At 64.0% G+C, this 12,216-nt stretch overlaps 1 protein-coding gene across 3 annotated transcripts in view; it reads left to right on the top strand.

Annotated features, from left to right (window-relative positions):
• CACNA1S (calcium voltage-gated channel subunit alpha1 S) overlaps window positions 1-12,216 on the top strand; it is a 36,020-nt gene that overhangs the window by 5,689 nt on the left and 18,115 nt on the right. For all 3 annotated transcript variants that reach the window (XM_037070509.1, XM_037070510.1, XM_037070508.1), the window contains exons 3-16: window positions 216-355; window positions 1,553-1,695; window positions 1,862-2,014; window positions 2,197-2,402; window positions 3,863-3,966; window positions 4,610-4,752; window positions 5,138-5,219; window positions 7,539-7,699; window positions 8,138-8,363; window positions 9,083-9,290; window positions 10,262-10,382; window positions 11,036-11,150; window positions 11,333-11,426; window positions 12,093-12,162. In XM_037070509.1, coding sequence (XP_036926404.1) covers window positions 216-355; window positions 1,553-1,695; window positions 1,862-2,014; window positions 2,197-2,402; window positions 3,863-3,966; window positions 4,610-4,752; window positions 5,138-5,219; window positions 7,539-7,699; window positions 8,138-8,363; window positions 9,083-9,290; window positions 10,262-10,382; window positions 11,036-11,150; window positions 11,333-11,426; window positions 12,093-12,162 — 1,966 coding nt within the window. The remainder of the gene's footprint in view (window positions 1-215; window positions 356-1,552; window positions 1,696-1,861; window positions 2,015-2,196; window positions 2,403-3,862; window positions 3,967-4,609; window positions 4,753-5,137; window positions 5,220-7,538; window positions 7,700-8,137; window positions 8,364-9,082; window positions 9,291-10,261; window positions 10,383-11,035; window positions 11,151-11,332; window positions 11,427-12,092; window positions 12,163-12,216) is intronic.

Here is a 12,216-nt window from a genome sequence, read left to right as displayed (position 1 = left end):
AGCGAGGGGTGAACGCGAGCCAGGGAGAGGGCCCGCGTGGCCTCGGAGGCTCGGACAGAGCTGGTGGCCTGTGACGGCCTCCGTGAGGGGTGACCTGCCGAGAGTGAGGAGCCCATGGGCAGGGGGGTCCAGGGTGTGGGGGTCGGGGCTGAGAGGTGAGGGTGGGCTCAGGGTGCCGGGGAGCGGCGTGAGGCGTGACGGCTCCGTCCCTGCAGGAGAAACTGGAGTACTTCTTCCTGGTCGTCTTCTCGGTCGAAGCCACCATGAAGATCATCGCCTACGGCTTCCTCTTCCACCAGGACGCCTACCTGCGCAGCGGCTGGAACGCCCTCGACTTCATCATCGTCTTCCTGGGGTGAGGCCAAGAGCGAGGGGGGTCCAAGAGGCCCTGGGGGACCCTGTGCCTGCCACCGCCACCGCCAGCACCCCAGGGCAGGACAGAACCCTACTCTGTGCTTGGGGTGGGGGGGTTGCCTCAGTGTGGTCCCCAAGAGGATACCCTGCCTGGCCGGTCACACCCCGCCCGCCCCACTGACCACCTAGTCCTTTATGCCACACCCTGTCTCCAAATACAGTCAGTCTGAGCTCCTGAGGGTTCGGGCTCCAACCTGTAACTTCGGGGGACCCAGGTCAGCCCCTAAGACAACTTGTCAGCGTGACCACGTCCTTGTAATGGCAGCCTTTGCCTCAAGATCGCATTCCATTTTCCCGATCACCCGGCTGCTTCCTCCCTTTAAGGAAGTTGAGGCCCCGGGGGAGTCCAGCGACTTGCCCAAGGTCACGTGGCTCCCCAGGGGGCCGTGCCCTGACCCAGACCCAGGTGGTCCCGGCCCCAGAGGCGGCCGCCTCCCCACCACGCGGCCCTTCAGGGCAGTGCACACTCTGTTCACTGGTAACCACGTCCGGGTGCTGCCCTGGGCACCCGGGGGAGCTGAGGGACGCCGCGAGCCAGGCTCCCTCAGGAGCCCAAGACACAGACACCCAGAAAGAAGGACGGTGTCAGGAGCAGCCCCTCACCAAGCACCACTGTTCCACACCCAGTGGGTCCCGGGTTCGGCCGTCAAAAGCAGGGTTTGGGAGGAAGGGCTGGGGGTGGATTTCCAAAGGACGGTGGAAGTTTGACTCCCTTAGAGAGGGGGGCGGGGCCCGGAGGGGAAGTGAGGCTCCGAACTTCCTCCCCCCGCCCCCCCCCCGGCCCCACGGATGAGGGGCTGCTGCCTCCCCGTGGCCCTCCATGGGGTGGCCGAGCCCCTGGGCTGGGGACTCTGGTAGTAAGTGACACACAGGCGCCAGTCCTCCCCAACCCATGCCCTGAGGTGACATCACAGATGGTTCCGATCCTCTTTTCCCGGAGCCTGACCTTGGCCTCAGGACATTTGGTAGTAAGCCCCTTGGGCAGGCATCCCTTAAGCAGAGCTGGCCATGGAGGAACTGTGTCTGCTGCCCTTCCCATGGGATTCCCGTGGGTCCCCTGAGTGCAGAGGGGACACGGGGTCCCGGGGACAGTGCTCATCTGATGGCTGGGCCCTCTCCCTTTGCCTCCCCCCACCAGGGTCTTCACGGTGATCCTGGAGCAGGTCAACGTCATCCAGAGCAACACGGCCCCGCTGAGCAGCAAAGGCGCCGGCCTGGACGTCAAGGCCCTGAGAGCTTTCCGCGTGCTCAGGCCCCTGCGGCTGGTGTCCGGGGTGCCCAGTGCGTGGCAGTGTCCCCACCCCACCCCGCCCCAGCCTGCTCCCTGGCCCAGTTCTGGGTCCCCCTCCTGCCCTGGTGTCCCAGAGGCTGCCCAGGGTGGGGAGAGCCAGAGGGGACCCTGGGGCGCTGACCCTCCCTCCCCTCTCCCCGCCCCACCCCGCTGCAGGCCTGCAGGTGGTCCTCAACTCCATCTTCAAGGCCATGCTGCCCCTGTTCCACATCGCCCTGCTGGTCCTCTTCATGGTCATCATCTACGCCATCATCGGCCTGGAGCTCTTCAAGGGCAAGATGCACAAGACGTGCTACTTCGTCGGGACCGGTGAGTCCCGGGGCTGGGCCGCAGCAGAGGCCTCGGCAACTCCAGGGGAGGGGCCCACCCTGCGTGGAGCCGCCGCACGCCGGGTCACTGCTGGCCACAGCTGCTGGCCTTGGGAACGATACCAGCGATGTTTCTCCCGTCGCTGCCCACCGTCTCCTGCCATCTGACCCTCCCACCTGCAGACATCGTGGCCACGGTGGAGAACGAGAAGCCGTCCCCCTGTGCCAGGACCGGCTCGGGCCGCCCCTGCACCATCAACGGCAGCGAGTGCCGAGGCGGCTGGCCGGGGCCCAACCGCGGCATCACGCACTTCGACAACTTTGGCTTCTCCATGCTCACGGTGTACCAGTGCATCACCATGGAGGGCTGGACCGAGGTCCTGTACTGGGTGGGTTGGCCGCCCCTGCCCAAGCACCTCTCTTCCTCAGGGCTGGCGGGGGGGNCTCCCTCGGGGCGGGGGGGGGGGGGGCGGTGGCCCTGCCTCTTCTGGCTCTTCCCTGGGAGCCCCCTCTGGTCCCCAGGTGTGTGTCCCAGCACCCTTGAGACACCCCAGTGTGGAGCCTGCCTGTGCAGCACTCGGGGGGAGCAGAGGAACGGAAGCCAGGAGCTGCGGGTCTGGCTCTGGTCTCCCCTCCTAACTCGTCCCTAAGCCTGGCTGGTGTGACCCACTGCTTGGGGCCGGGAGCCTCGTATCTCTTGGGGGATGACGGCCTCTTGAGTCTCTCTTCTGGCCACTGGGCAGGACTGCTTTCCCATATGATAAACCCTGGACACGAGTTTCCTCGCCCATGACAGGAGAATGCTGCCCACGTCCTTGGGCAGCACCGACGGGGAGTGGGAAGGTTCACTTCATCACGACAGAGCGGCCTGAAGCCGGTGCCATGGAAACCTTCCTGCGGCGTCTGCTGTTTACTTGGTGTTGCTGAGAGCTAGGCTGCATTTCCTATTTAATCGCCTCGCGGGGGAGGCACTGTTCCCATTTCACAGATGGGGAAACTGAGGCTCAGAGAGGTTCAGTAACTTGCCCTTGGTTAGGGAACTTGTGAGCAGCAGAACCAAGACCTCTAGTCCGTCTGGCTCCCCTGCTGACTCGGCTGCAGCAGCGTGAGCTGCTGGTGGGGGAAACACTGTGGGGAAACTGTGGGGAAACACTGTGACAGTGGGGGAGACACTGTGACGGTGGGGGAAACACTGTGACAGTAGGGGAAACATTGTAACAGTGGGGGAAACACTGTGACAGTGGGGGAGACACTGTGACAGTGGGGGAAACACTGTGACAGTAGGGGAAACATTGTGACGGTGAGGGAGACATTGTAACAGTGGGGGAAACATTACAACAGTGGGGGAGACACTGTAACCTGTCCAATGCTCTGCCGGTACGGAGGATTCACATGAACGGCTCTCATGCAAGCAAACCACTCACCACTTGGATGCGTGGTCCTTCGTGTGGCCTCAGCTCTGCTGCAGGGACCCAGGGCTCACCACTGCCCCCTGCAGGCGGCCTGTCCTGAGTCATGGACGCTGGTCCTGAGGCCCCTGGCCCGGCTCAGCTGAGACTCCTCACCGTTTCTTCTGTGTTGAAAACGTTTGACTGTAAAGAAACCAAGTAGAGGTGGACTCCATGAGCGAGTCAGGCCAGGGAGGGGGCCTGTTGGAGGGAGAAATGGGTCAGCGTCACCTGGGCGGGTCAAGTAGAAGGTCAGCAAGAACCCCCCTCAGGAGGTCCTAGGTTTTCAGGAGAGAAAGAAGCCCCTCCCCATGGTCCAGACGTCTTGACTCCTTGTCCCCCAGGGTTGGTGGAGTGGGCAATTCAGTCAGACAGTCAGACTCACCCCTCTGTCCTTCCAGGTCAACGATGCCATCGGGAACGAGTGGCCATGGATCTACTTCGTCACCCTCATTCTCCTGGGGTCCTTCTTCATCCTCAACCTGGTGCTGGGTGTCCTGAGCGGGTAAGGAAGCCCAAAGGCAGCTGGGAGGAGAGAGAGGAGGAGATGGAACAGGACGGGGAGATTGACTTAGAAGTTCGTACGTTCCCGCGTCCCCTGTGGCTAAGGGCCTGCTCCCTGGATAACCCAGAAGAGGCGGGCACTGCAGGCAGGGACCCTTCCGTGGTCCTTTATTCTCCCTTCCCTGTGAGCCTCCTTCTGTCCCTCCTGGTCCCCAGCCTCCTGGCCCAGGCTGTGCCCAGGCTCCGCACCAGAGTGCTCACAAGTTCCCAGTTGTGCTGGAGGCTCCCTTCTGCCCTGCATGGTGGCCTGAGGGTCCCTTCCTGACCCTCGGGCCCTTTCCTGTCACCTGGTTCTTTCAAGGCCCCGGAGCGCTCCCTGAGAAACTGGAGCTTCCGTGGCTGATTCTGTTCTGGCAACGGACTGCCTGGTTCCTGACCCCCTGATGCCCTCCCAGGGCGAGGGAGGAGGAATTGAGGGGGGAAGCGAAAATATGAGGAGAGGGGCTGAGTGTTCCCAAGGGCTCCTGGAGGGACATGGGGAGGGGCAGGGGGGAGGGGCGCCAGCCACAGGTTGTCGGTCTTTGAGAAGCTCTGCCCTTCCCACGCTGCCCCTCCTCCCTCCCATCCTCCCTGCCCCACCACAGGGAGTTCACCAAAGAGCGGGAGAAGGCCAAGTCCAGGGGAACCTTCCAGAAGCTCCGGGAGAAGCAGCAGCTGGAGGAGGACCTCCGGGGCTACATGAGCTGGATCACGCAGGGCGAGGTCATGGACGTGGAGGACTTAGAAGGTTCGGGCCCGGGCCCTCATCTGCCCCAGCTTCCCTCCCAGCGGGCACCCCCTCCCTGGAGCCCCCGCAAGCCCGGGCGGCCCACGGAGCAGGCACAGCACTGGGCTGTGCAGGTGAGACCACCGAGGCCCTGAGAGGTGAGCGACTGGTCCAAGGCCTCGCAGCTCCGAACATTGGCTTCCTGTGGGCCCAGCGCTCTCCCCAGACCACAAGGCCCCGCCTGCCTGCCCACTGCCTGCCCATCCATGCCCCTGCTGTGCTCCTGGTGGCCTGGTCCCAGGAAGGCAGGGGCATCCAGGCCCCCCCAGGGCCTGCCGTCCCAGGAGCCCCCTGTCCGTGGTCCTTTCCGGGTGTGTCCAGCCGCATGGGTCTCTCTTGTCCCCAGGGAAGCTGTCACTGGATGAAGGTGGCTCGGACACGGAGAGCCTGTACGAGATCGAGGGCCTGAACAAGCTCATCCAGTTTGTGTGAGTGCCTGCCCACCCCCCGGCCCCCAGCCTCGGGCCCCCAAGACCCTCATCAGAGCCCCGCCACCTCCCTCCGAGTGCAGGGCCACTGCCCCAGTCCCACAGCCCTGGTTATGGACTGCTGCCGCCCGAGGACCAGAGTGGCGTGGGCAGGCGGCTGGCCCTGAGCCTCTGCGGGGAGGCACAGGTGTGTTCCGAGGCAGCCTCGGGGCTTCGTGGGGCAGAGGCTGGCCCCGTCGCACCTCCGTCCCAAGAGTATGTGTGTTGGTTTGGGTGGCTGCTGTCCTCTACTAATTCTGATATCACCGAGCTGGTGGAAGATGGAACAGCAGAGAAACACATCACAGGGAGGATGAAGGCCCCTCTCCCTGCACAGAAGTAACCATGGTAACAGCAGCATCCCCGAGGCCTTTCCAGGTTTTCCTCTCTCGCTCTCTCACACTCACGCGTGCGCGCACACACACACACACACACACACACACGCGCAGGGCAGGTTTACCAGATTTTGTTGGGGCTTCTTCCACTGCGGGGTTATTTACAGAATTACTGTCACTTCAGATCCAGGACAGGACCTGGCACCTGGGAGCTGCTGCCAGGGGGAACAGAGGCGTGTCGGGCACTCATTACCTACTTACCTTTGTGACTTAACATGAGCTCTGGAGGCCACTTCACACAAATGTCTCTTTTTGTTGTTATTCAGACATTTTGTTTAGAGTAGTTTTAGGCTGAAGATGAAGCAGAGTTGAGCAGAAGGTACAGGGGGGTGCCATATTCCTCACCTCCCCCCACCCCCCGCAGACACTGTCCCCCACTCTCAGCGCCCCCACTAGATGGTGCACTTGGTACCAAAATGACCCCGACCGACATGTCACCGTCCCCCAGCATCCACAGCTGCCAGGAGCGTCACTCCTGTACCGGACGCCCTCTGGGTTCGGACCAGTGTCCCCACGGCCTGTGCCCACCGCTGTCGCAGCACACGGGGTGGTCTCGCCGCCCCGCTCACCCCCCCAACCCACAGCCACGGCAACCGCCCCGCTTCCTGCCGTCCCCACGGCCTGGCCGATGGCCGGACGCCACGCAGTTTTCCGATTGGCTGCCTTCACGGAGTGACGTGCCTTTGAAGCTCCTCCCAGCCTTCACGTGGCTTCATCGCTCACACACCTTCTTCTGGCATAACTTTTGAAAAATGTCCCGCAGTCAGGGTCCTTAGTGACACTTTAAAGGAGCCCACGGCACGGGTACTCAGTGACGCTCGAGAACATCTCGTGGTGTGTAGATGGAATGACGCTTTCCGGTCCGGGCTCAGGAACAGACTCCCCCGGGGCAACGGTTCTGCCAAAGTGTGAGCATTTCTGTGNGCCACGCAGTTTTCCGATTGGCTGCCTTCACGGAGTGACGTGCTTTTGAAGCTCCTCCCAGCCTTCACGTGGCTTCATCGCTCACACACCTTCTGGCATAACTTTTTTTTTTAAAGATTTTATTTATTTACTTATCTTTAGAGGGGAAGGAGAGAGGGAGAGAAACATCAATGTATGGTTGTCTTTCGAGCATCCCCTGCTGGGAGTTGGCCTGCAGGGAACTGGGCCACAACCCAGGCATGTGCCCTGACTGGGAATCGAACCGTGATCCTCTGGTTCGCAGGCCCGCGCTCAATCCACTGAGCTACACCAGCCAGGGCCTGGCACAACTTTTGAAAAATGTCCCGCAGTCGGGGTCCTTAGTGACACTTTAAAGGAGCCCACGGCACGGGTACTCAGTGATGCTCGAGAACATCTCGTGGTGCGTAGATGGAATGACGCTTTCCGGTCCGGGCTCAGGAACAGACTCCCCGGGGCAACGGCTCTGCCAAAGTGTGAGCATTTCTGTGGGCAAATCCCCGCGGAGGACCTGCTGGGTCGAAGGCACGTAGGCAGCACCTCCCTGGCTGCGCGCTCGCTGCCAGCTTGCTCTCCAAAAAGCCCCGACAGTCCACGCGCCCGGTCGGCAGCCACCCGCCACCCGAGTTTGCTAAAGAACCGCTCCCATGTGGGGCACCATGCGGGGCCCGGGGCCAGGCTGGCTGAGACGGGAAGCACTGTGCCCCGCGCCGCGCACATCGCGTCCTCTGTCCCGGGCATCACTGTCGCTCGCCTTTGGAGGAGGGAGCGTGGCAGGAAGAACAGAGGTCCCAGACCAGGGTGGCCCCGCCGCTCCGTGGCTGGGGCAGGGCCGGTCAGACCCCGGGTGGCTGGCCTGGGTCTGCCTGGAAGCTACCCGGGAAGCTGGGGCTCAGGGACAGCAGCAGCCCCTGGCCTTCTTCCTGCTCTGTCCTCCCCCCAGGAGACACTGGAGACGGTGGAACCGTGTCTTCCGCTGGAAATGCCACGACGTGATCAAGTCCAAAGCCTTCTACTGGCTGGTGATCCTGGTTGTGGCCCTAAACACGCTGTCGGTCGCCTCGGAGCACCACCACCAGCCCGCGTGGCTGACCCACCTGCAAGGTGAGGCCAGCCAGGGTGACCAGCCAGCGGCACCGAGGGTGTGGCAGGCGAAGCCAGTTGGATGCTGATGTCGGTTTCTAGGAAGTAGGGGCTGGCGGCACCCCCACCCCGTTCTGGGCAGTCACAGCGGGGCTGCCGGAGACCCCCACGAGGGTGCCCAGGTGTCTGTGCAGACCGTTCCCGCCACGGACACCGGACACAAAGCCGAGCTGCTGTCTAGGGGCCCAGGCTTCCAGGGCTAGAGATTTCTCCCCACGTCTGTGCTGCCCGTGGGCTCTCAGGGTGCAGAGAGAACGAGCACACTCTCACCAGGCTGCTCGGCCCGAGGCGAAGACAGCCCTGAACAAACAGCCGGGGAGGCGATGGGGGACGGGGGACGGCTTGGAGGCGGGCGCGGGAGTCCCAGGCGGGCGGCTCAGCCCGGCGCTGTGCCCCCAGACGTGGCCAACCGGGTGCTGCTGGCCCTCTTCGCCATCGAGATGCTGATGAAGATGTACGGGCTGGGGCTGCGCCAGTACTTCCTGTCTGTCTTCAACCGCTTCGACTGCTTCGTGGTGTGCAGTGGCATCCTGGAGGTCCTGCTGGTGGAGTCGGGCGCCATGAGCCCCCTGGGCATCTCCGTGCTGCGCTGCATCCGCCTGCTGCGGATCTTCAAGATCACCAAGTGAGCGGGGGGCGGGCACCGCGGGCACCTCGGGCCCCGCGGGCCCCGCGGGCTGGCCTGCGTCCCTCTCATCACGCACGGTCCGCGAAGGCACCCCTCTCTGTGCAGGAGAAAGGCCATCCCCTCTTTGGACCACACTCCTGCCCTTTCTTCTTACCTCTTCCCACCATCTTGGGGGAGGGAGGTGGGGTGTGGAACAGAGGACGGAAGCAGAGAAAGGAGGGACTTGCAGAGGAAAGAGGGAGAGGAAGAGGAGGGAAGAGGAGGGAAGGCAGACAAGGGCACTCTGTCAGCCTCACAAGTCCAGCCACCCTCCTCCTCACCCCTGTCCGGGCCTACAGAACAGGGAATAGGAGGAGCCAGGAGGGCGGTGAGGGGACAGGAGAGGGTGGGTGGACTTTTGAGGCTGACGAAGTTCCCCCGCCCGGCAGCCAGGTGCCATGTGAGGCACAGGGTCAGGGCACATGGACCAGAGTGGACCTTACTCTCGTGGGTGTAGAGTCCCGCGGTAGAAGCAGAAGTCAGACAGCTGTCCTGTGAACGAGTGTGACATGGCACAGAAGACGGGTGCTGTGGCGGAAGGAAAGAGTGGAGGGCACCACGACCCGGGGGCCTCCCCCTCCGGGCAGCCCACCCCCCTGCCTTCCCCCCGGCCCCCCCAGCCCCATGAACACCTGTGGGAAGGGACGCCCCCTCCACCTCTGGACCACGCCCTGCAGGTACTGGACGTCACTGAGCAACCTGGTGGCGTCCCTGCTCAACTCCATCCGCTCCATCGCCTCCCTGCTGCTCCTGCTCTTCCTCTTCATCGTCATCTTCGCCCTGCTGGGCATGCAGCTCTTCGGGGGCAGGTACGACTTCGAGGACACGGAGGTGCGCCGCAGCAACTTCGACAACTTCCCGCAGGCCCTCATCAGCGTCTTCCAGGTGGGCTGCCCTCGGGGGCCGAGGCCGCTTCTTGTTCCTCTGTGGCAGGCCAGGTGCCGCCTCGGAAGGAAGTGCCTTCCTCCAGGAAGCCTCCTCGGATCTGCGGGTTCGAGGCCAAGGTCCTTCTGCGGGCTCCCTCGTCCCCTGTGGCTCTCTCCATCATGACAGTTGCTCATTTGCCTGCGCCACACTCCTGAGTGGGGAGCTGTGCCCAGCTCAGCCTGTGTGCCCGGCAGAGTGCTGGCCCCCCGTCGGATGGCAGTCTGTGAACAGATGGAGTCGGGGGGGGGCTGGGAGTCCGGGCGCCTGTTGGTCTGTCATGTGCCGCGGCTGCCTCTGAGCACCAAGCCAGACCGGGTGGCCTCCCTCCCCATGGCTGGGTGCTCCCGAGAGCATGCGCCATCTCTCACCCCGCAGACATGCCTTGGCCAGTGCACGCGGGAATCTGCCCCAGGGAGCGGGACTGGGGCACCCAAGAGGCCGCTGGGGGAGCTGCCCTGTGCAGAGCCGGGGCACCCCGCTCTGCTGTGCGGGCCCTTGTGAGGGGCACCCCCACGGGGACAGTGGAGGGGCCGGCCCAACCCCAACGCACGCCTCTCTGTCTCCCAGTCACGCCCCCTGGCTGGGCGGGCGTGGTGTCTCTGAGAGAGTTAACACCCCGTGCCCTTTCTGGAGGACGGAGGGGCAGGAGGCCCCGGGTGCGTGCTGTGCAGTGAGGGACAGAGCACAGGGAAGCAGTGGCCCCGCTCGGGGACACCCACACTCCATGGCCCTGAAAAGCCAGGGATAAGATTGGCGCTCATTGCAAGATGTGCGGGAATTAGATCAGGGCCCTTTGGTCCGGGCAGGGGAGGAGGGGAAAGGTCCTGGGCGGGGGCAGGATCTCAGTCCCTGTGTACTCCCCCCCCCGCCCCGTCCCCGCCCCGCCCNCCCCCCCCCCCCCCCCCGCCCCGTCCCCACCCCGCCCCCAGGTCCTGACAGGGGAGGACTGGAACTCTGTCATGTACAATGGCATCATGGCCTACGGCGGGCCCACCTACCCCGGCATGCTCGTGTGCATTTACTTCATCATCCTCTTCGTCTGCGGCAACTGTATCCCTGCAGGTGCAGGGAGACCGTGGGGAGGGGGCTGGGGGAGGGGCTTAAACGGGCAGAGGGCAGCTCCCAGGCTCCTGGGGGGAGGGCAAGTTCAGGAGCTGCTGTGGGACCCTCCTTCCTCCAGCTGGTCAGGGACAGGTGACTGGCTGCGGGGGGAGGGGGGTGAGGATCACAAGAGGGCCGGGCTTGGGGGAGGAGCCGTGAAGAGCCAACCTGGGGCAAAGGCAGGGGGCAGGCAGCGGGGAAGTGAGGCACCAGGCAGCCCAAGTTTGGGCAGAGGGAGCCATAAAGGGGCAGATGGGAAGGCCAGGAGGGCAGGCAGGGAGGGCCGAAGTGCCCGGCCAGACGGGACTGGATATGATGAGCGGGGGCAGGGCGGGACCCCTGGCCCCCGAGCTCCCGTGTGTCTGCCAGGAGCTGGGCTCAGTCCTGGGCAGGAACGGGGTGGGGCTCAGGGCCACAGGGGACCCCAGGCCCTCTCTGGGCACCCTGGGCAGGCTTGCCAAGGATGTCCACGGCCCTGTACTCAAGCCCTCCGGTCAGGGAGCTCTAGCCAGAGGCTCTCTAGCGACCCCACCCAAGAGCAGGCAGGGAGGACCTGGGCCCCTTCCACCCACAGCCGCAGCCCCTTAGCTGGACACCCTCAGATATTCTGCTCAACGTTTTCCTGGCCATTGCGGTGGACAACCTGGCTGAGGCTGAGAGCCTGACCTCCGCCCAGAAGGCCAAGGCCGAGGAGAGGAAGCGCAGGAAGATGTCCAGGTGAATGCCGCGTCCTGGGTGGGACACTGTCCAGTGGTGCTGGTGTCCCAGCTCCAGGCAGGTGGCTCTTTGGAGCTTGATTCTCAGGGTCTTTGGTGTGGGGACCCCCAAGGAGCCTCGGCAGATCTTTGAGAACTTTTTAGCTCGGCCTCCACCTTGGGTTTTCTTGGTTTTCAATGCAGAGGTCTCCCAGACAGGCCAGAGGAGGAAAAGTCGGTGGTGGCCAAGAAGCTGGACCAGAAGCCCAAGGGGGAGGGGATCCCCACCACTGCCAAGGTGAGCCCGGCACGGGGTGGTTTCAGAGGCAGGTCAAGGGTAGGCTCCACTCGGAACGTCCCCTGGTCCACCCCCACCGGAGCCTGATGGTGCTGGTGGGTAGGGTGGGGGGTGGGAGAGAGGTGCTCAGCCAGGTGAGGGCACCTCCCCCAACCCCAGGGGGGACAGTCCTCGGCTACAGCCCCCGCAGGTGGACCTTTGTGCTGAGAAGTGCAGATGCCCCACCTGGGACCCAGACTTCCTCAGAGTCCCAGCACCCCGCCCCCTGTGACTCAGCACCCCTTTTCCCAGAGAGGCCCAGACTGGCTTCCCATCGTCCTACTCGGTGCTCCTTGCCCCAGCCTGGCCCTGCTCAGCCTTCATGGGGGCCGAGGTTTCCTGGGTCAGAGGATGACCCCTGAGAGCTGGGGGCCCTGGTGGGAGTGGAGCCTGGAGAAGTCATCTGGGGAGGGCACTGTGCACCAACCCGAGGGAGCTGGGGCAGTTTGTTGGACTTGCCGGGCTTGGCTGGTCATCTGTAAAAGGGGATGACTACAGTGTCCCTGTCCCCAGGTTGTAGGGAAGACTCCGGGAGCGGAAGCCCACACGGGCCCTCCCCCGAAGGTCCTGTAAGCGGACGCCGCAGGCCTCGTTTTCATCATCGTCTCCCTCGCGTTTCTCCTGCAGCTCAAAGTCGACGAGTTTGAGTCCAATGTCAAGGAGGTGAAGGACCCCTACCCCTCGGCTGACTTCCCAGGTGAGAGCCCGGTCCTCCTCCCCAGGCGCCGTTTCCTGCATGTGCCCGACCGGC

Source organism: Sturnira hondurensis, unplaced genomic scaffold, assembly GCF_014824575.4.
Source record: "Sturnira hondurensis isolate 20B ecotype Veracruz unplaced genomic scaffold, ASM1482457v3 Scaffold0018805, whole genome shotgun sequence".
Taxonomy (NCBI): Eukaryota; Metazoa; Chordata; class Mammalia; order Chiroptera; family Phyllostomidae; genus Sturnira; species Sturnira hondurensis.
This window is presented reverse-complemented; position numbering and strand designations above follow the sequence as displayed.